This window comes from Misgurnus anguillicaudatus, chromosome 23 (genome assembly GCF_027580225.2).
Source record: "Misgurnus anguillicaudatus chromosome 23, ASM2758022v2, whole genome shotgun sequence".
Lineage (NCBI taxonomy): Eukaryota > Metazoa > Chordata > Actinopteri > Cypriniformes > Cobitidae > Misgurnus > Misgurnus anguillicaudatus.
In genome coordinates, this window is record NC_073359.2 from 5684352 (window position 1) to 5708158 (window position 23807).

A 23807-nucleotide genomic window follows, 5' to 3' on the forward strand; every position below is an offset into this window, starting at 1 on the left:
TTATCCAACAAAACGAAATGGTGGTGAAAGAAGACACTGGTATAAAAGGAAGTCATTTATAATGAATTGCTTGGTGCAGGTGTAGAAATAATGTGGCTTTAAACGTGACATTTGATGTGTGACTGTCAGTTTTCCAAAATCAGCTGGTATTTCCTCTGAATAAAGAGCTACATGACACAGGTGAAATATTGGCGGTCCACATGCCATTGCGCTTTGAGGGAAGTGATGGGAAAACTATTGTCCTTGATTTACCACAATGGTGATTTTCATGGCACACTTTTGCACTCCTCAAAAGAGCTGCCTTCCATCCCCTTTAGCCCCATAAATCAATAAACCCTATAAAAACTCCATGCAAGACATAAGAAACAAAGTCTTGCTCTTTCTACTTCTAATCATTTATTCATTGCAGAGTTCTAAGAGTCACTTTTATTTTAAATAAAATTTGTCTATACTGCCATGAGATGTCAAACAAAGACATTCTCAGGTGGTCCAGCACTTGGACATTTTTCATAAAGCCAATTAAATGTAATGTTTTTTCCACTTCACAGTAAGAAGACAAAATATGAAGGTTCGCATCAACGCCACCGGTGATACCATAGTTTTGAAATTTGTTCGGCCCAATCCTGATATCAAACTTGAAGGCTACATTCTGGGCTATGGTTCCAGCATGTTCTCCAAACAGTTCATCCAGCTTCCAGAGAATGGTGAACCCTATGAGACCGAGATTGGTAAGTTTAACCACAGAGAGACGTTATTGCCTTACAGAGATTAAAGTATTTCCTTAAAAATGCTAAGAGAAGCCACAAAACAACATCAACACCACCAACTTGATTTCAACACCCACAGTTTGCCAAGTGAAAACCTAAACTCCAACTGAACCCATAAAAATGCTATTTAGTACTACCGCACTACTTATCACAACCCAAAAAAATGCAGAAGGAAGACCACTATAACACTTACACTCACGTTTGACAAGGTGAAAAGGTTGCATGTTAGTCCCGGTAACACTAGCCATGTTTATTGTTCCTTGTAAAATAATTTCCTGTAGTCCATTTATCTTCATTAACCCACATTTTCCCAGGAGCAGCAATCCACAGAAGGTTATCGTTAGGTCACACACTCTCTACCCTAAAGCTAATGTTGGTTTTTTGATAATTGGCCCAGGCCAGGTGGTTCATTTAGCTGCTAAAGATATGACAGATATAATGTCTTTAGAACCACCTATGAAATTGTTATGCCACTGTAGAAGGCAAACAACACATAAGCAATTATCACTTTTTGGATTTTTTCAGTATACCTATGCCCCGTTAGGTTTGGTCAATGCACCGGTCTTGTTCCACAAGCACATACAGCATTAGGGCTTGTCAAAGCCTGCTTTGGACAAAGTCTCAAATGCTAGCCTCCAAGTCACGCTCTTTGAGGATACATTCAATGGAAATGGCTAATCCAGAAGCTCACAAACAAAGTATTGTTTGTTCCAAAAGGTAGGGCCTCTGAGTTTTTGGCAAAGGTTTTGAACCTTTACATATGCATTTCAGCACATGAACACACAATCACATCATTATTCACTATTAGGCACAGGCTTAAGGGTCATCAATCCAAAATATACAGTATTTGAGGTGATTTTAATATGATACACATGGACACCAGATGGTTGAAACAGTCTGGCATGCCACACATACACAAACATGTCTTTGTTTTGTTTGACACTTTTTGTTTGTCAAATTCTGAATTGTGCTAATGGATCTAAATGGTTTTTCCAGTCTTCATATTCAGAATTATTACAAAAGCACAAATAACAAACTTTATATCAAAATTTGCCAAATGAACAAGGATGTTTATCAGACGTTAAAGACCTATAAACTGTGGAAAACTTCACATCTGAAAACTTTTGACCAGACAAAAGTCCACAAAACTTTTTCAGACTTTAAAAGACTTAATTTTTTTTTATTTATGCTGTATACTGTCCATCTCTTTTTTGTGCTTGCTTATTTATGGCGCCCTCACACTATCCAAACCAAACCGTGCTCGGGCGCGTTTGACCCCCAAAGCCTGGTTTGTTTGACTAGTGTGATCGCTCTGATCCGCGCCCAGGCGCGGATTGGTTAATCGTGCCGCGGCCGGGTTGCAGAGGTGGGCCGGAGCGCGGTTCACTTGGGCTCAGGCGTGTAAGGCTGTGGTGGGAGCGCAATCGCGTGATTCAAAAAGTGAACACGTCAGTTGCGCGACTACTCATCTTCATCTGCCTCCGTAAAAACCTTTTAATGTGTGCAGCAGGGTTACGTGAATGTCCGAGCTGCGCATGTGACAGATCAACTAAGCAATATGATGACATGTGAGAGGGCTGTCTGTAATCGCGCACCAAACGACTCAGAATAAAAAACACAGACTTATCATTACGATGGGTTCCAGTGTTAAGAGAGAGCTTTACTTCCTGCTTTTTTCAAAACAATCATATCTTAATGACGAAAGCGCGCCCAGACTCGGATCGATAAAAAGTGCAGTGTGAGTGCGTGCACCTGGGGCAGAAGGGAGGGGTGACAATCGCGCTGGGGCATGGTTTGGTTTGGATAATGTGAGTGCGCCCTTAATTCCTATTAGCTGAAAGATTGTGGAATTTGCTTCAATCCTTGAATAATTTGATGTTTGCCTTTACAGATGCTGAGCCTAAGTACCTAGTGGCTGTTCAACCAATTCCAACCAATGATGTGAAGAAGCATTGCAAAGGTGATTGATGCATACAGTACATTGGTGGCTGTAGCATATTAGCTGTATTTTTAGCAAAAGAGTATTAACAATGAATTATACACCAAAACACTTCTTAAAAAGATATATTAAGCACAGAACATTTTACAAATGACTTGCATGACGACCTCATGAAAGCATTACATAGAAACACTGCTATATTTTCATGCTAACAAATGACAAATTGGAATTAAAACAGGCAAGGTGAATCTGGACAAACCTCTTCATCTGGTGATCGACTCTGTCACACCAACATCAGTTCTCTTGTCTTGGGGAACCTACTTAAAGACCCCATATGAAGGAAACATCATGAACGACTGCTTGGAGGATGGGTGAGTTATACACAGCATCTGGATTGTACTTTATCCTTCATTAAACTGTTCCATATGAGTGTCCCAAATCCCAGAGGAAGACTTTATTCACATCACTTCATATTTAAAGAACATTCAACTTAAAAAAACATGGAAAACCAGATTTTCACCTGTCCCCAGCATTTAGGAACCCTATATTTAAAAGCATTGCAGTGCATGCAAAATATTTTCTACGGTTTTCAGGTTGCACTAAATGCACTGACAAGAGACAGGATTTATATCGTGCAACTGTTCAGTAGAGACCCGTTCAGTGAGTGTGATTTTTTCTACAACAAGGAAAAGAATTGTGCGTGATATGGATTTCTGCAATTGCAGGTGTGGTGTGTCTGCATGTTTAAACGCTTTTTGAGTATTGCAATGCACTGACATTTGTTCCACCTCCCTCATGTGTTCTGGTTTTCATATACAAACATATGTGAAACATTTTTCGTCTTTAAGGGGAAACTTTTGGATAGGCCACTGGAAATGTTGACCCAGGCCAAAGGACTTAAGAGCTAAAGTCTTGTACCAGCACCGCTATTAATAAACCTAACATCAGCCCTTCTGTTTAATACCCGATCACTGCTATTACGACGATAAACCAGTTACTTAGGAGACTGCGTCCTTACCTGTTGACTCAAGCTAGGTTTTGCTCAAACTAAATTACACTATATTGCCAAAAGTTTTGGGACACCTGCCTTTATATGCACATGAACCTGAATGACATCCCCTTTTTAATCTATAGATGTAATATGGAGTTGGCCCACCCTTTGCAGCTATAACAGCTTCAACTCTTCTTGGAAGACTTTCTGCAAGGTTTAGGAGTGTGTTTATGGGAATTTTTGACCATTCTTCTAAAAGCACATTTGTAAGGTCAGATACTGATATTGGACAAGATGGCCTCGCTTGTAGTCTCCACTCTAATTCATCCCAAAGATGTTCTATTGAGTTGAGGTCAGGACTCTGTGTATGACAGATAAGTTTCTCCACACCAAACTCGCTTATCCATGTCTTTATGGACCTTTCTTTGTGCACTGGTGCACAGTCATGTTGGAACAGGAAGGGGCCATCCCCAACCTGTTCCCACAAAGTTGGGAGCATGAAATTGTCCAAAATGTCTTGGCATGATGAAGCATTTAGAGTTCCTTTCACTGGAAGTGATTGGAACACCTGAAATCGATGATTTGGAGACGCGTCCCAAAACTTTGGCAATAAAGTGTATGTACTAAATTAAGTTTTTAAGTGTTTTGGAAGCTGGTAACATACATTGGCAACTTCCTGATGTTTTTGTCTTAACAAGCGTAAACAGCAAGACTTCACTGCTGACCCATGTTGGTGCACAAACCAGCCTGGATCTTCATAAAAATGTATTCTAGTCTGAGCTTGACTTTTTAGTGGCTTCAAAACCAGCTTGTAGTCATGACTCTAGAGTCCTCTACTACTTCTTTTATACCCTAAAGTAACAATTTTACTATCTGTCTGAAACAGGTATTACACCATCCGCTACAGAGAAAAAAACAGAAAGTGGATCTATCAGACCTGTCCTACCTCTGATACTGTGATTGACAACCTCAAGCCCAACACACCCTACGAGTTTGTTGTCAGATCCAGCAAAGATGACCACCGCAGTGGAGTGTGGAGTAAACCAGTGATCCACAGCACCAAAATGGAAGGTAGAAGACACCTGAACATCTATTGAATCTATTTTCCCTGCATCATTTTCGAAAGCTTATCAAGAATAAATCACATTTCACACATTTTGTTCCAGACAAAATCATGCAGATACCCTTCAAACACAATAGACCTCCCTTTGGCAAGGTATGTAGTGTTGATGCTTGAAACATGATGAGTGTTGATATGTATAAGACTGTCAACTTACAAACCCATTTAAAATTATTTCATTAACATGCACCACACACCTTTTCCAAATAAATCTCTGAAACCAGCAAAACAGACCAACCTAACAAGCTTATCAATCGTAAAGATCAGACCTAACCCTAACCCACCATTTAACCACCACCTGTTTTAGCAAGATTGCTGTCTAATGCCATGGCTCAACTAGAACAGAATAACTAGAAAAATAAACCATAAGTCATGAAAACCATAAATAGTCTCACATATTCTAAATCCCTGAAGTCAGAAATCCAGTTGTTCCCTTATTAAGAATCACTGTGTAAGAGTATTTTCAGTGGAATCTGGAATTAATTGGAATCTGGATTTCAGAATTTTTGATGATTACTGTGTTCCTTCACATAATATGAAGAAAGATTAATTTTTTAATGAGGGAAAATAAACTTTTTGAACCCTCTTTGTACAGGTCTCCAGGTTGGATCCCATCTTCCCACTTCACACTGGTAAGACCATCAACTACTTATATGTACACTATTGTAGTCAGGGGTTAAATTGGAATGGAACAGACCAGTGTTCTTGGATCTACAGGTATGAAAGAGGGGGAAAACGATATCTTTTCGTTGTACTTGTAATCTGAACCAGTGGCAAGGCTACATAAAAGCCAGGCTGGTCCACCCAGTCAGAAGAGACAGAAAATATTTTTGTGAAAAAGCAAAAAAAATCATGCATACATATGCCTTTAAAAAGACTGATTATATTTAATTTGTAAATTAAGGCATACATGTATTAGCTACAACTCTTTTTATGCCGATTTCAAAAATGATTATGTTATGTAATATGTAATTTAGGAGTAGGTGACAGTGAGGTAAGTTTACTGTGGCCACATAACCAAACTTCTTATAATAAACACGATAATCTTATATACGAGATAAAGGGTAGTGTTGTCTAAGCCTTTACCCTGATATTAGGCTTTCTGCACCTGTTAAATTTCAAGAGTTCCCTCACATGTCAAATTCCAATTTAACCCTTAATTGTAGTGTACATGTATACATGTGTAAAAAGGGACAAACTGAGTATTTAATGTTGTTCATTTGTTTAAAAATGTTGCTTTGTTCCATCACCACCTCCTTTCTAGCTATCCACAACAAAACCCAGCAAGGACAGTTCAAAAACCCAGGCTTGATTGGAACTACCAAGACATCTTTTGGTAATTTCTCTTTCTTTCTTTCTCTCTCACCTTTTTAACCCAGGATTTGTTTTTATTCCAGTTAGTGGCTTTAAACTGGCACTTGGCATCAGGCTCGCATAGCAAAGTATATACATACTCTTTTCCTTTCAAGAGTTTTTCTGAGGTTGCCTGCTCATTTTATCTTTGTCTTTCGTCTCAGTTTTTTCCCATTTATGAAAGGTTGCATTATTTCCCACAGTGCCACCAATGGGACAGCAAGGAACCGTTGCTGCTCCAAGAGCCAATGAGCAGAAATGGCCTCAGCTCCCATTGGGTAACCGAATGAAGTTTTGTTTCGAATCACTCTGCTTATGAGCAGTTAGTTGGTAATCGCTTTGCTGTCAGACTTATTGCTGGATGTGGGCGGGATTAGACATCCACTGTTATGATTGGCTGCATGCTGGCATGACTTGTAAGAACACTGAGTTAGAAAGTCCAAATCCCACCGTGATGAGGATTCCTGACCTGAGGAAATGTAAGTGTAAGTTCTACCAGGGTGCTGGGAAGGGAATGCCCCTGTGGTTACGCATGGTCACGCATTTGCACGGTCTCTTGTAGGCCTGCTCACGCTCCACCAATAAGCACCAGTCAGACTCTGAATCCACCAATCAGTTTTCTTCCTGTCCTACACCTTCCTTTCCATTCACTCCCTTGTCATTTCTCCAATGTTCTGTTTGTTCATTCCGTTTCTGTTCATAACTGTTTCCATGATTTTCCTCTTTCTTCGCCTCGGTGAATAGACATAGAAGAAGAAGAATATAAGCAACCAAACCATCTTAAAGCTACAAATTAATACATGTTAATCCATTCTTAAATTGTAACAGCAAAATAAGTATAGCCTTAACAGCAATTAATTATTCTTGTTTGACATGAAACTACTATATACACTGGATCTTTACACATTTACCATGTTAATACTATGGGATGCTATAAAGTACCTTGGAGTAGCGTACACTATTATATAGTCAACTTTTTTGGAAGATTAGTTTTCATATAGGTTTAAGCTTCAGCTTATGTTTCTTACTTTTCATTTTCTGAATTATCAGATCATCTCATTCTTTGATCTCATCACCCAATCATTCATTTATTCAAGGATTCCTCACAGAATTTTTGCATCTTGAGCCGCTGGCCTTTTTTCAGTCTGCATGAAGTCACTGCACGCTAGAAGAAGAATCAGTCACGTTTTCGGTTCTAGCAGGGAAAGGCAGAACTCTGGGAGTCTCACCTCCTTTCCTGTCTTCCTCTGTCTTTGAACTCCGGATAAGATAACAGTACGACTCTCCCTGTGTTTTCCACCTGGAGCCAAACTGATTATGAGACCAAAGTCAACAAATTCATTCTTAATCCCTTTTAGAAAACCATTAAGTCAAATGTTCAACTAAACTAAATGGGTGGAGATGAGGGCAAAATGCCATGCATTGAATAAAGGCATTCAAAAATTATAATAAATTAATTGTTACTGGCATGTAAAAGTTGATTTCTTCTAAACAGTCTGCACAATGTCATGACTGTAAAACAATATCACAATCCACACTGTTGAGTCTCAAAAATGGTCTTAATAATCAGCTCTTCTGGAAATTCCAGCTAAAACAAGCTTAAGGTGGTTCATACTGGTTATTAGTTGATCCAAGCTGACCTAGAAGGTTGATCTGCTAAACTGCACCTATTAGTGCCAAGGTCAGCCTGGTTAGAGCTAGTAGACTAAGTTGGTGATGCTGGTACAGACCAAGTTGTGCTTGTTAACAATGTTTCCAAGCACATCTTGAACTGGCTGACCAACTACTCCACCTTGAGCTGGTAAGACCTGGTTTTTACAGCAGGGAAGGCTCATCTGCTCATTTCTCCTAAACAGATTCAATCAGTCATGTTAGAAATGACTCCTCTCAGCTGGTGGAGATCCCTCCTGTCCTCCCCCAACTTCTACCCACTAAACCCTCCTATCCTCCAGTCACCCCTACCCCCTATTCCCTACCCAACGGTGCCCGGACAAACCACGGACACCCCCAAACCAGGCCACCTAGTGTCACTCAGCAGCCACATAGTTCCATTGGTAATTGCTTACTTTTCAATTTTCAATTCACTTTTATAAAAAATATTAATGGGTGACAGGTAATATGGAAATAACATTTTTTTTCCAGTGATCCACTGTTTATACACCAGTTGTTGGTTATTTTATTTTGGTGCAAACTTGTCTATTATTCAGACTGATTATGCATTTTACTACAGCCAAGTTTAGACTAAAAACAGACTTCAAAGCATCATCCCATTTAACTTTTTAGGAGGGGTTGGATGAAAGTGATACACAGCCACAGGAAATTAATGAATGTACATACCACGTTTCAAATAAACACAGTAATTTTGGTCTTAAACAGACAGATATTCATTCACGCTGCATTTCAATGAAAAACAGGAAGAGCTGTCTCAGACTGTGTGAATAAGACAGTCAATGAAAACAGTAAGAGCCGCAGTGACATCAGTTCCCATAATCCCTTTATTTACTTGCAGTGTCAGACAAGCAATCACAACTGTCCCATCTGTGTGTAGATCATGTCTGTGTTATTGTTTGAAGTCACGGCTTTCCTGTTCCCTCCCTTACACCAGGTCTTGTCTTCACAGGAATGCACTGCTGCACTTTACAAAGCACACAGCACATCAGATTTAAGCTCATTGTAGTCAAAACATCCACTTTTAAATGATTAATTCACACATTATTCAGATAACTGTAGTACCGAATTAAATCCCTATACAGTAAGTTAACTGAAACAGAACAGAATATGTATAATGTTTTTTGGCACATAGTGGCCCAATACATGGTTGCACTTGCCCCATCATACATTTCTAGTTCTAGAGCTGACTTGACATAACCAAAGCTGCTGTTTGTTCTTTTCATCTAGGTAAGAAGATCCGGAAAGAACCAATCTCTTTTCTTCCACCCAAACCCATTGATTCAATCCTAACAGTGAACCCAGGAAACCAATCATCACTGGGCAGATATCCTCCTTATCATTTATATAATGGCATGAGAAATCCCTCCCCCAGGCTTGGTGACTCTTCCCGAAGACATGGGGGTAAAAATATATTCCTACCCCTCTCTTGCTGAAAACTATTTCTTAAACTGATGTGTGTAGGAACCTGGTTTGTAGATGACCCAAGCTGGATATTAGCTGGTCATTAACTTGTCCAGGCTGGTGGATCAGCTACCCATACTAGTTTAAGGTGGTTAGGCTGGTTCTTGGGCTGGTTCTAATATGGTTGCTGGTAGACCAGTCAATGACCAGCTTGGATCACCTAGAAATTAGTTATTGTGTTCCATACCATAGCTACCACCTTTGAAATCTTCAGCTGTGTATTTTTCTGCTTTCTTTCTTTCTTTGATATTATTTGGCTTTCTAAAGCCTTGTTATGGTCTTTGCAATTTCTGCTGGAAGTGGAGAATGTCAAGATGAAAGTCATCTAGACAACTTTCTTGGGGCAGCAATCATTGACATAGCAAAGCAAATTTTCTCCTTTGCAACACGTGGTGTGTGCGCAAACCAGCCGTCATACTCTGACACTCTAAACTGACTTTTTTACTGTCAGTGAAGTATGTGTGATTTAGCCCAATGGGCATGCAGACTCTTGGCATGTGCACAAATCTGATCTTAAAGGGCCCCCTTTGCTTTAGGCAGTTGAGGAGACACATATAACTCCACTTAACTTCCATCAGTCATCAGTGGTTATATATAAAATACAGTTTTGTTTAGCTGTTGTGCACACACCCCCAAAAGAAAACCACAACATGATGCTGCCTTAGTCTTCTTTTTCTACATAACATCCACTCTTTTCCCCTCCAACAGCTAATGGTGAGCACCATAAGGGACTCTCTCTACCTAAACCAGTCCTCTGGCCCAGAACAAGAATGGGTAAAAAGAGACAACTTGTCCTTCATGTGTATTAGCCATAATTAACCCGCAAAAACTGTATTTGTGACGCAGCCCATGTTAATGTCCTTACCATTCATTACCTCTTGTAAACTAGGACTTGCACAACTACTTATTTTTACTAGTAGACTAGTCAATGTTTTTTGATCACACAAACCTTATGTTTGCCTAATATGTTTGTAGTTTGTAAATTTTGTAGTTTGTAAAGAACCCAACCACCTAGTAAAGACAGACCTGACGCGTTTATAAGTGACAGAACTAGTCAACTAGTCAAGTAGTTGGTGCAACCCTTACTGTAAACTCATCTTTGTCTATTCATCCGTCCCAGTCCATTCACCAATCAATTCATTTGCTCGCAAGTTTGTCATGTCATCTTCGACGTTTGTTGTTGTTTTGCAAGCTTCTGCCGATCCCATGCTGCCGCGAGCTTCGTGGTGTATTTGTCAAAGCTGTTTCCCAGATTTTCAATGGCTTGTTGTTCTCTTTTATTTGCAAACCATCACCAACATGATACTGTCAAACAATGTTATAAGGTAAAAAAACATTTATTCCGGCCTTTAGGAGAATACAGAAACCCACCACATTGTCTTAAACTGTTTTGTATCATTCTGTGGCTCTTTTATTTGTGCATTTTAGCAATAATGTTTGATACTCCTGTCTGCAGAGGACTGTAGCTGTTGCTGGTTAAAGTTTGCATGACTTTTTGCTTGCTTTATTGTTTCCATGTGGGATGGGGACTTTTTCAGTCTGCTTTACAGAATTTCCATTTCTCTACAGCAAATGAAGAAAGGCTTATAGTATGAAATTATACTATTGGATGATCTATGAATACCAAAACTTTTATTGTTTACTGTGGATTTGACTATTCTAAGGGTGTTTCAAACCTAACATAATTAGAAGTATACCTAGTGAAAATGTTGTTTTAAAGCTTGTGCAAAACAGTGGAACACTACAAACTAGATAATTTGACCAGTGATACTTGAGGAATTGGTTTTAATTTACATTTATTTGAATCAATTCCCAATCTAAAGACCAAAAGCCATGAATCTTTGCTGATAATATTTTTCACCGAAGCAAAGATCTTTGGTCAGGGAATAGGCAGATTCATGTGACAGCCCTTGACTGCATGAGACCAAAACCATTTTTCGATTAGCCACAACAGTGGTCATCACTTCTGCTAGCTCTTTGAAAATTACTTTTTTCTTAGATAAGTATTATATGTGTTGGTCCTTAGTTTTATTTACAGAAAATTTAGGTTTTTTTCACCACCCAGCTTAATTTTTACTGGTACCACAGGGTTTAGGGAGTTAGAGCTCAGTTTGATTTACCCTGTGATGAACTAAGGGTTTCAACTGGTGGTTCGGATGTAAAATTAATCAATTTTCCTGGGAAGGGTCCACATGCTCCAGCCTGTTTGCGTTTGGCTGTTCTGCATGCTGGCATTAAGAACTGAAGCCTTGAAGAAGTTGAAGTGCCAATGTTTAGACTTCATCCATGCAATCAGACAGAAAACAGTCATAAGAATTTTCTTTCATTTTCACTGAAATTCACAAGGGAGTGTGACCTCTCTTTCTGCTACCTCTAAATAGAAAAGCAGATAAACCTTAGCTTCACAAAGAAAATTAAAGGTTGTTATAAAATGAGTATGGTAGTATACTAATTATTTAGAAAAAACAATTCTGCTAGATTCAGATGGATTGGCACTATCACACATATGGGTACTTACAGTACATCCTTCATATATTCATGTAGTGTACTCTGGCTAGACAAGAGCTTTATCTTTAGGTAAATGATGTGACAAGTTGAAGACTAACACTTTCCAAAATGTCTGCATGAATCAGGGGTTTTATTTGATATACTTTCCCTTTTAAAATGCAGCTATGTTGTAAAGGAAAAATGGCCACTATTCCAAAATCAAAGATGATTTTTACTTACCCCACGTTGCAAAAAAACAGTTCTTTCAGACTTGCAGAGTTGATAGTGATGTGTTCCACTGTTTTCATGATAAAAAACATTGAAGGAATAGTTCACCTAAAACCAAACCTTATGTCAATATTTATTCACCTTCATGTTATTCCAACTTTCTTTTAAGGAACACTCAAAGGGAAAATTCATCTTCTTGGATGAACAGATACAATTTCTCTTATTTGTGTTCCCCAAAAGATAAAAATGTGGGAAAATGTTTAAGAACAATAACATATTTAGAGAACATTATAAAAAAGAGTGTGGAGAAAAGGGCTACTTTTGACATATTACTACAGGGTTGAAGAATCTCAGGTGCACACTCATCATGAATGTATTATTACTAGATACAGATGAGAGAAAAGGGACAAGTGGGTTACTCATTCGGTTATGAAGAATCTGTGGTTTCAACTCTTATTTTATGGTTGTAGGTCCTCCAGCTGCACGCCTCCCTAATCCAGGAGAAAAGCTAAATTTTGTGGCCAAACCAGGAGAAAATGGTGGGTTGAAGAGAGAACAAAAACAAATTGTTGGTATAAAGCACTTATATTCACTATGCTTTCACTAAAACTGTTTGTCAAGAAATGCTGAAAGGAAATTGTTTGAATTTGTTTGATGTTGAATCTATTTACTTGTGTATACAAAAGACAAGATGCTGGACCAGAATAAGGACAAAGTCTCTATCATGACACACAAGCCAAAATCTGTGACAGCAAAACCCTCCAAACCAAAAACAACCTCTGCTCCGACAGTAACGGGTACACATGCCTATATATTAGAAATGTTTTGACATGTAGCAAAATCTCACTAGTATTGACATCTTTTCTATCTTTGTTGTCCAAGCACCCCGATTTGAAACATGGGAGAACTCTTCACTATTCAGCTCTGTCCCTGCTTCAAAAGTTGACGCCATGGGCAAAGAACGCTATATTGGTAATGACACTTCTCATTCTTAACTATTTAAGTCTCAAAGACATCTAAGTTAACATGAGAGCTTTGACAACAACATAAGTACATGAATTTAGAGCAGAAATGTTGTTTTGTTTAGCTCCACATGTGGTCTACAAGACGGACAAGAAGCCGGATGAACCATGCTCCATCACCAACTCTCTGCGTTACTTCCTTGAAGAAGAAAGTGCAGAACAAAATGTCACCAGCCCTCCAAGAACAGCCCCATCAAACCTCACCGTAGTAACCGTGGAAGGATGTCCCTCCTTCATTATTCTTGATTGGGAGAAAACGGATAATGAGACGACACGTAAGCCTGAGAGATGGATTACCTTGGGCCTAAATCTATTTTTGAATATATTACACAAAGAACAAAGTTTTACTTTAACCCTTTCACATTTCACTTTCCTATTTAAACACAATATGAAGTTATCTCAATTGCTAAAACCCCCGATGGTGAACAGGTTTCCATTCTTGTCACCAACCAAACTCATACGGCTGTGGAGAACCTTACACCAGAGAGCAGGTAAAGTTTCAATGCCAAATCATATTTTAAACTTCCTTTTAAGGCACCCTTTTGGGTTTGATAGATGTATTTTGGTTCACGTGGGTGTCAAATACCATAAGTGTTAGGGCTTGCACGGATCCCGGGGTCTGGACAAGGTGTTGGACATGTGGGCTGTGGTCTGGCTGTGGGGGAGCTGCCACGCTTGCTAGATTTTTAATGAGGCTGAATATAGGCTCACGATCTGGTGACACAATATAAACCAGGGCTTCCTATGGACTGAGGCACGTGGGACTTGGTAATGTCTCTAGATCACACATGGAGGATCCATTAAATGGGTGGCCACAGACTCCAGAGTCCTCAGTCTCTGCAGAATAAATATATCAAATGTCAAGGCTCTGAAGACGGGGAAATAAGAACCTCATTTTGCTCGGAATTTGACAACAACTCACCAGTTTTCCAATACAGACAGTGTCCATTATAATCATTTTTGATTAAACAGACTTCCCGATCTGTCAAGAGCGTAACTGCTGATGTGAAATGAATATATATTATGATTTAATGCAATGTAATGCCACATATCCTGTCTTTCTCTTGCCTTCCAGTTATGAATTCAAGGTGAAGGGCAAGAATGAACTTGGGGAAGGGCCTCCTAGTGAACCAGTGTCTTTCAGCACAGAGTCTGGTAATACTTTTAAATGGCTTTCAAACTTAAGCACATTTGCAAATGGTTATGTACCAATGACACATTTATTACACATTTATTACTCATCAATCAAATGTGTAGTTATGCAGTTATAACAGTTTAAGGTTACTCTTAATGAGGGATGCCCTTGCGTTACTAGCATGTTTGTTTAATTCATAGTTTAATCATGAGTCATTGTATCCATACATACCATTTGCAAATGGTTAAGTACCAATGAGACAGTTTTTACTCATTTATACAGTATATGGCTTCTGTTAAAGACATCCTTAAAATGCACGCAATTTGCCCTGAAGCTACCAGCATGTTTATTTTATTTATGGTTTAACCACGAACCATTGTCTACAAACCAAATCCTAGTATTAACATGAAATATGTTTTTTAAAGTGGCATACAACGCTACCATCCCCAGCTGCAAATTACTTTGCCATGGCTTTACATATGGAACCAGGGTCTGCACAAGTCTATGTGATTGGGGATTTTCCTCTCTCTTGGTGATATACATATAATGAGCTGTTTGTTGTGAACTTAATGACTCCAGCATGTCCCCGTACTGTTATATCTCCTGGCCTCATCGCAGCCTGCAGATGCGCTCCTGGAGTGCTGACACACGGCCAGATTTTCCCTGTCCTACATGCTGACTAACAACATATCATAAATAAAGAACAAATAAAGACTCACATCGTCTAGATGTTTTATAGGAGGGGGCTTTAGTTTTAAACCCCATCTGGCACGCAGAAAGAAAAGAGTTTCAAGAATGGAAACAAGGGCGAGGAAGGAAAGAGAGTCCATGTGTGCAGTGATAGGAATAGAGAAAAACTGAGTGATGCGATTTTACCACAGTCCCTGAGGCTCATCTCCCCTATAGCTCTGGCAGATCGAGCATGTTGGCCCATGCCAGCTGATTTCCCTTTTGAAAGCGAGATTGGAAAAATGCAGTATTTGTGCTTGCTTGTTTTGCCTAAGGTACTCTGCCCACCCATGGCCAACCAGTGCAGAGTTGACTTACTAATAGTGTACAGATCATGAGCAGGTGGCTCTTAAAGAAAGACATCATTTCTAATTACTCATCATTTTCTGTTTTCTTTTGCAGCGGATCCCAGAGTCAGCGAAAACGTCTCAGGTAGGTGTTTTTTTTTTGGAACCATCTTGGGTAACAAAATACTATCTGTTAAATAAATTGATAATGTGATGACCGGTAGAGAAATAAAAGAGGTAGAAAGCAAAACGGCGAATACGTTGAGACATCCTCTGAGTTCACTTCTTCCACACCAAGTTCTCAGCCAGACAAAACATTTACCCAAGAGTGGCAAATGGATAACACCATCCTCCTTAATTCAGCCAACATGCTCAAAACAAAGGCATCAGTTACTTTCTTGTACTGATTGAGCTATTTTGAATGGACCGGTCTGATATCCATCTCACATGATTTCTTCCTGTGTATTGTCTATTCCAACCCAAATTGTCAGAGTAGTGGAACAATGGATATAGAGAACTGAGTAGAAGAGGGTGTGACAGGAGCCAATGGAAACAAAGATGAATGGAACAGCCCCTCAGCTCTTTGCTAACACGTGTATAAACAAAAATGGGGTCTGCACTACAATAACCTTCTGAAAAGCCCTCTGAAAGAAAAATTGTGTTTGTGCCTCAATCAGTGCCAGAACATAATATAATATAGAAAAATAACATTTTGGGGGTTTTCAGGTAAAGATGCCATCTGGACCCAGTTCCCCTTCAAAACAGATTCTTATTCGGAATGTAACGGGAAGCAGTATGTGAAGAGGACGTGGTACCGCAAATTTGTTGGCATCCAACTCTGCAACTCTCTGCGGTACAAGATCTACCTGAGTGACTCCCTTAACGGTCAGTGCATTTTTAGTACTTTATGCTAATTTAACTGTAGTATGGATGTTAAATTGTTTTACTTTTCATTGTAGGTAAATTTTACAACATCGGAGACCAGACGGGCCATGGCGAGGACCACTGCCAGTTTGTAGACTCATTCCTTGATGGAAGAACAGGCACTCAGCTTCCTGCAGAACAGCTGCCAGTCAGGCCAGGTATACAAGACCATTTATCACTCCAAATGGGTTTCAGTTTCATCACCCAAGACTAGGTCTAACCCATTTATCAATGATTTTCAGGGTTCTACAGAGCAATGAGACAAGAGCCTGTCCACTTTGGCCAAATAGGAGGAAGCTCCCATGTCACCTATGTGGCGTGGTATGAGTGTGGTACGCCAATCCCAGGGAAATGGTAGGAAACGAGCAAGTGTCCACATGAAACCCTGAAGAACAACTCTCATTGGTTGGGCTTGGTGCCTGCTACGGTCACATGACAGGCTTTTTTACTGTTTTTCCACCAGTGAGGGTGAGTTTGATCACTCCTCAGCCTACAAGTCCGTACCATGTATAGTAGTGTACAGGATCAAGAGTCAGGGAATTCTTTTGAGTGCATTCATGATATGTAATAGCAAAACAATGCCTCATATCTTTATTTATCGTACGATAACTAGAGCAAAGTAAAAAATAATTCATTATGAGAAATAAACTACTTCAGATACATTGAAGTGACGAACATTATAAAGAAAGGAAAGAATACTTGTTTAAATATTGGGAAGCTGGCTCCCTGAAACTATTTTGATATTTTGTGTAATTTTATTTATCAAAGTTTATGGTGCCGTGTTTCTTGTAATGGCTTTCCAGTGAGAAAGGGCGCTTTAGCGGTAAAGACGGCCTGGGCTTTTGTCTAGCACCAGAGGCAGCTGTATTAGTTTTGTACTGATATTGAAGGTCTCTGATATTTCAGATGTAAACTTAAACTCATATGTATAGCTGGGACTCTATTTGCGATGTTGCTTTTATAAACATGTATTAATAGTAAGAGGCTCAAATCAGGTTACCCACACTAACGTAGGAAGAATGGACATATGTTTACAAGTTGGGATGAAAATAATTGTTTTCCTTACACACACATACATGCTTACATACAAAACCAAGCTCATTAACATTCAGTTAGATGCTTTATATCACGGCTATAGTCTTCCAATGTAAGCCCTGATATATTTGGTTGTTCTAGATTGTAAGGAAGACCTTACACTTGCAATTTGCACAGCACAAATGTATTTATATGTATATGGAGAGAGTATTTTTTCAGGAAACCTGTACGAGAATAAAAAAAAACACAAAGTCACACTTGTCTTGTGTACTTCTAAAAGCACCCCGACCCCTCTTCGCTGAATGTTTAACTACAGTAATTGTTCAAGGACTCTTAAGGATACTTATAGGACAGCTTGTCTGGGTACCGTATTTTGTACAGTTTTGTCCCTGCCAATCTCCCTGGCGGTGTATATCTGGCTTATCCGTATTTTCATGGAATTTATATTGAATTTGTAAGATGAAACTGTATGATGTTGTTGTTTTGGATATGTTTTTTCTATTTCTGTATGTATTTTACAATAAAAACACAATGTTTCTTTTTTAAGAAAAAGGTCTGTGTGTCTTAATGTTTGTCTTTTGTTGTAGCCCTGCCCAGAAAAAGTTAACATTTCAGGAGACTTGGGTTCTTGATTTCTTCAAAATTAGCCCCGTTTTTCCCAGTAAAAACCCTTAATTAAGTCATAGACAAACACACAAAAATGTGGATGGCAAAGACAAGAACATTTGGTCTTGAAAGAATTTAGTAATTAATAACAGAAATTCACAGCGAGATCTAAGACGTGAGTCTTGAGAGAAAAATGTGACCCTGGCTGTGAAGTCCATGTTGAAGTCTCAATCTAATGATGAGAGAAGGAAGCATCAAAGTTTGATTTTAATGATTGATTTCACATTGATTCAATATTTGATTGAGTCAATATTAAAGATATCAAGGTTATATTTGATATCACAGATTGTTCTTTACATTTTATGTAGAAAACAGTAAAACATAGACAGGGTCGCAAATTTGAGAAGCAAAAAGTCACTATTTACTATCATTTTAGTGCTGCTTAGGAGACTAAAACCCAAAAATTCTGTTTAATTTGGATCTACTAGATGTTTATTATGAAAAAATATAATTAAAGCAAGTCTTTCTACTGCTTATCTAACGCCACAGGTGGTTTTTCTGTTAAAGAAATTCATGTTTCAACACTTGACCAGGTGCGTGTTTTCCAGACATCTGACCCCTGGGACATCTGACCACCACTAAACCTTTCTCAGATTGCTCTCTCTCACCACCAAGTACAACTCCAATTATAAAAATAAACATCAATACATGCTTTACTGCCTTACTACACTTTTCCAGAGCAAGAATAAAGTAACGCTCGCACCGCCAAACCCAATAGAGGGACATTCCCCTGAAAACCACAAAGCTTGAGGGGGAAAAGACTGTAAAAATTCAAAATGCCTTTCGGTGATTTCATTAGCTTTCCAACAAAAAGAATAGAAAGAGAGAGAGAGAGAGGAGTGAATAAGAGAACCGAAGAAAGACACAAACATTAAAGTTGGATGATGACACAAATTGGCAGATACTGTATTGCAATATAATCTGATGGGTTACCTACTATTACAGTTTTCCACAACTTTATTTACATGGAAAAAATGTCACTGTTATGCAAGTAAACATTTACAGCCAAATCAATGATGTATTTACAGAGTAAGCACTATAGACCACATACTGTATGGCCCAAAGCTCTGGTTGCAGGGAAATGGGCCTAAAAGCCCGATCATGAATGCAATCCATGGAATTTTACACCAGAATAAAATTACTTTTGATAGGTTAAAAAACTTTGACCAACAATATCAAGATATCTATAATTGTTTTTCGGCAGCAAAGCATTCACACACATCAACAGCTTTCTCCCTGCAGACTTCACAGCTAGCTTTCATACCGCAATCTTTTCACACAGCTGCGCTCATGGCAATGAATCAATGTAGGCACTTCGTCGATGCTTGGCGTACCAGCAAGAATGCAGCCAGGGCCGAATTAAGCCTCCTGGTGGCAAGTCCAGTGTGCAATTTATGTCCCAACACGTACTGGGAGAACCTCAGGAAACTTCATATAACCATACTGATATGTTATTAAAAGGGAGTCGAGATAGCCGCCCAAAAATGTCTCCTAAAAAATTTGGCTAAGTAGCGTATATAGTTGAGGAGCTTTGACGCAAACGCTGCTAAACGCCAATCTCACGGAAAGTCGTGTTATAGTCAAACAAAATTTGATTAATTTATTTGTGTCCATGGCATGAAATTCTGCTTTTTTTCGTGCCTTGGGAACGAATGTATTTTTTTTTTTTTTTAGAACTTATATGTTTATTTTGAATCATAAAACAACACAATATAGTATAAAATTGGTTTTTCACATGTCGGTCCATCCTATTCTAACAGCCTTGACAATAATTACATTTTGGTTACATCAGATACATTATCTAAATAATCAAAACAGATACACCTGGTACAGGGGAGGGGAGCTTAGAAAAGAATAAATACATAAGTAAATACATAGGGAAAAAAAAAGAAAAAAAAAACACAAACAAAGGAAAGTAAAGAACAACACACGAGAAATATGATCATATAATGTGAAATCACTGAAGTATTAAGGGCATTACAGGCGCCCATCTAATTAAGAAATTGACTTTCTGAAGTCGTAAGGTATATGTAATTTTTTCCATTTCGTACAACTCCCACACTTTTTGAATCCAGGCATTGTATGTTGGGGGGTCAGGTTTTAGCCATCTACATGTAATACATTTGAGTGCCGCGGCAAAGAGAATTTGTAGTAAATATATTTTGGCTCTACCCTCAAAGCCCTCTGGGCACACACCCAGTAGGGCAATTAAAGGGTCTTCTGGAATTTCAAAATGGAAGATTTCTTTAAGGGCATCAAATATGTCTTTCCAGTAATTTCTTAATTTTGGACATGTCCATAAAATATGGGTGTGGTTGCCAACATGCTGGCCACAGTTTCTCCAGCACTTGTCTGAGCAGGAAGGATTCCATTTTGCAATTATCTGAGGAGTTCGAAAAAATCTAGTTATTATCTTCCATTTGAATTCCCTCCAATTATTAGAGTTGGTCACATGGTGTACCTCACTGCAAACTTCCTCCCAAGTTTCCAAAGAAACTGTTTCGTTCATTTCTGCCTCCCATTTTTTCTTTATCTGTAATGTATTATTTGGGTTCTTCAATAGAAATAGTGTATATATTCTAGAGATTATTTTTTTGATTGCATGTCCATTTTGTATTTCTTTGAAAAGCAATTCTACTGGAGAGGGTTTTTTCACAATTTCGAGGTCCTTATGTGTTGTAAGGAAATGTCTCAATTGTAAGTATCTGAAAAATTCAGACCTTGGGAGTGTAAATTCTTTTCTAATCTGGTCAAATGATTTAAGTGTGTCATTGAGGAATAATTGGTGAAGATAATTAAGTCCATATTGAGACCACTTTTTGAAGCCCACATCTGTACGAGATGGTGGGAAGTCATTGAGATACCCAATACTTGCTGCAGATGAAATTTTTTTGGAGAGGTTAAATGAGGTTTGTATGGTTCTCCAAATTTTTAATGTGACTTTGGTCCATTCACCCATGGCGCTATTTTTTAAACAAGCATTGGAAAACGGTAAAATTTTTAGGGGGATGGAGCAGAGGCTATTTTCAATGTTGACCCACCGGGTTTGTGAATCTTCACTCATCCATGAAATTAGGGGTCTCAATTGAGCTGCCCAATAGTAAAACTTAAAGTTTGGGAGTCCCAGCCCCCCACTTGTTTTTGGTGACTGTATTATTTTAAGTCTTATTCTTGGCCGTTTTCCTTGCCAAATAAATTTAGAAACTATTTTATTCAGTAAATCAAATGTCAATTTTGGCACTTCAATAGGTAACATCTGAAACAAATAGAGTAATCTTGGCAGGACATTCATACGAATAGATTCGACACGGCCAATCAGAGAGAGAGGGAGAGCTGTCCAGCGATTTATGTCTTCACTAATATTTTTAATCACTTTTTTGTAGTTTGTATTGTATAGTTGATTCAGAGAGGAGGGAATGAAGATGCCCAAATATTTAAACCCATTCTCAGGCCATTTAAACCTGCTTTTTATTTTGGTTTGTTTTGAAATTTGGCCATTAACGTCTATGGCCTCGGTTTTATCCATATTCACTTTATATCCAGAGTAGAAGCCAAATTTTAGAATGAGATTTTTTAAATATGGGATTGTTGTTTCCGGCTCTGTTAAAAAGAGTAGAACATCATCAGCATATAACGACAGCTTATGTTCCTCACCTCCAATTACAATTCCCTTAATTGCTCTGTCGTCCCGAATGAGTTGAGCAAGAGGTTCAATGCTGATATTAAATAGCAAAGGTGACAATGGACACCCTTGTCTACATCCACGTTCTAGAGTAAAGCGTTCGGATCTGCAACCATTAACTCTCACTGAGGCGAGTGGATTTGTATAGAGTGTTTGAACCCACTTTATGAAGTTGGGGCCAAATTTAAACCGTTTAAGTGTTTCGATCAGGTACTGCCACGATACTCGATCAAATGCCTTATGTGCATCCAGAGCCGGATTAAATAAATGGACTACACTAGGCAGGCTGCATTTTTTGGGCCCCCCCATCGAGGTTATTTATAAATTGAAATCTGAAACTTACCAAAGTTACTAATAAAAGTGAATTCACATTTTACGTAGCCTAGTCTTTGCTTACAAATTGGTTGTTTGTATTTCCAAATTAAGTCATATGTTGTATATTAACCAGTCTATCAGACAATTTTTTGCTAAATGTATTATTTATACGTCATTACACGGCTCTATTAAATGCTATTAAATTATCCTCACCTTATCCATTGGGAGTGTCATTGTTAAGGCAGTAGTACCAGTAAATAACCAATAGGTGTCAGTAATCCGCGGGAGAGCTTCGCTGCATATTTCTCTTCAAGATTGAGAATCGCAACGAAATCCTCGTCGAGCAACACGTCCACTGAGGTAAATGTCCTCAAAACACTGGTTATTTATGTTTCAGTTATATGAATTATATAATAACAGTTTTTATATTATGTATAACAGTTTTATCTCGAAGTAATGGTAGTGCTAAACTCTAATGTATCGTTTCTGAGGCTGCTAGATTTTTCTTTACGCTATTCACGTTTGTGAAGTGAATTTAAAGCAGATATTGCTTGCATTTGACTTAGTTAGCCACTATCCATTGGTTTTGTTATCATGTTTGGTATCTAACGTGATTTTTGTGGGGCTTAAAGAAAAAAAATCTTGACCCCGCTAGTTCTGCCATTGGTTTTGCAGTCATGAATTATTATGCAAGGAACTGTTTTTTTTTGCCTCGTTATTATACGCAAACATGCCTTATATAACGTAGGGAAATGATTGTTTGTCCTTTATTTATTTATTTTTTGCAGCAACCATGTCTGTGTCCTTAAAGGAACTCTGTCAGGTACAGATTAGAACTATGAACTTGAAAATCAACCATTCTGATGACTGGCGTCCCCATCCGAGTCACCACCTCAGACAACAACAGTCATAAACTCACAAACACAAATACACTCAGTAATGGGCTTAATAAAGAAAGACTTAACTATGATTTTATCTGTGTTAACCTATGATATCAGTTATTGATGTATTTTAAATATTTACGTATTACTAGGCTTATCATACATGCATTGAAGTTTTAAAATTTATCTAATATAATACTTTAATTAAATTGAATGTTTTGGATACCACCATTAAATTATTTTGTGCATGTAAAACACAAGTAGCAATGTTTTTATTGAATTCAATTTTGAATTAAATTGAATGTTTTGCATACCACCATTAAATTATTTTGTGAATGTTAAACACAAGTAAATGTTTTATTTATTGGAGATAAAATGGCTGTTTAATTAATATAATACTTCTGTTTGTTAGGCACTAACAAGTGAAAATAGTTAGGTTTAAGTACATTTATTAAAACTCGATAGCTGTAATGCTTCTGTGCAGAAGGAAGCCCGTGAGCCACGAAGGTAAGTTTGCGAGCAGATTCATTTCCACTTATTAGACAGCAGTCCGCTCATCGTGTTTTGTATTGCATCACTTATAGATCGTAAACCTTAAAATCGAGTTTAGTAAGATGTATACTACAGTCAGCTTTGGTTAACTATTGAAGCATCGTCTTTAAGGCTCAATGTGACCGCAGTATTTGTTGAACACTGCTGGCAGCGGCGACGTCTGTGTCCATACCATTTTATCAATGAGAGCAAAAGTTCGTATCTCTCTGCTCCCGAGCCATAAAGCTTGTCTTTAATTGAAATAATGTTTAATAACTTAAAAAATACGGCGTTTTTTTTAATTTCCTGAAAAATAATGGTTTTGGAGATACAGGGATCCCGCCCGACAGCGGCGAAATTGTAGATGGGACATTTGTAAAAAAAAAAAACATTCCCCCTCTGTCTGGGCCCCATCCCGCCAATCGGGCCCTAGGCACGTGCCTAGTTTGCCTTTGGGTTAATCCGGCTCTGTGTGCATCAAGGGATAAGAATAGGGCCTTTACACCTATAGATTTTGTATGGCTCATAATATTTAGTGTTCTGCGAAGATTGTCTCCATAATATCTCTCTGGGATAAACCCGT

The 23807-nt window shown here is 38.4% G+C and overlaps 1 protein-coding gene and 1 long non-coding RNA gene across 13 annotated transcripts; both read left to right on the forward strand.

The window, feature by feature from the left end:
* The first annotated feature begins 541 nt into the window (after positions 1-541).
* abi3bpb (ABI family, member 3 (NESH) binding protein b) lies at positions 542-17177 on the forward strand. Of its 12 annotated transcripts, none has more exons than XM_073861467.1 (21): positions 542-728; positions 2659-2727; positions 2945-3077; positions 4584-4768; positions 4864-4913; positions 5413-5449; positions 6082-6153; positions 6374-6448; positions 8027-8224; positions 9069-9242; positions 10011-10076; positions 12488-12589; positions 12704-12814; positions 12900-12989; positions 13105-13310; positions 13421-13530; positions 14115-14194; positions 15306-15335; positions 15917-16075; positions 16150-16272; positions 16357-17177. In XM_073861467.1, exons 1-21 carry the CDS (start codon positions 563-565, stop codon positions 16470-16472), a joined length of 2352 nt encoding a protein of 783 aa, XP_073717568.1. In that variant the 5' UTR covers positions 542-562; the 3' UTR covers positions 16473-17177. The 12 variants fall into 12 exon arrangements, with proteins under 12 accessions (XP_073717568.1, XP_073717569.1, XP_073717570.1 ...); XM_073861468.1 differs by having other exon boundaries at positions 12488-12556; XM_073861469.1 differs by lacking the exon at positions 10011-10076.
* A 4744-nt stretch (positions 17178-21921) lies between these two features.
* On the forward strand, positions 21922-22916 carry LOC129416921 (uncharacterized). Its single transcript, XR_012366005.1, has 2 exons — positions 21922-22172; positions 22601-22916. It is a non-coding gene; the product is annotated as an uncharacterized lncRNA (long non-coding RNA).
* Positions 22917-23807: the final 891 nt, after the last annotated feature.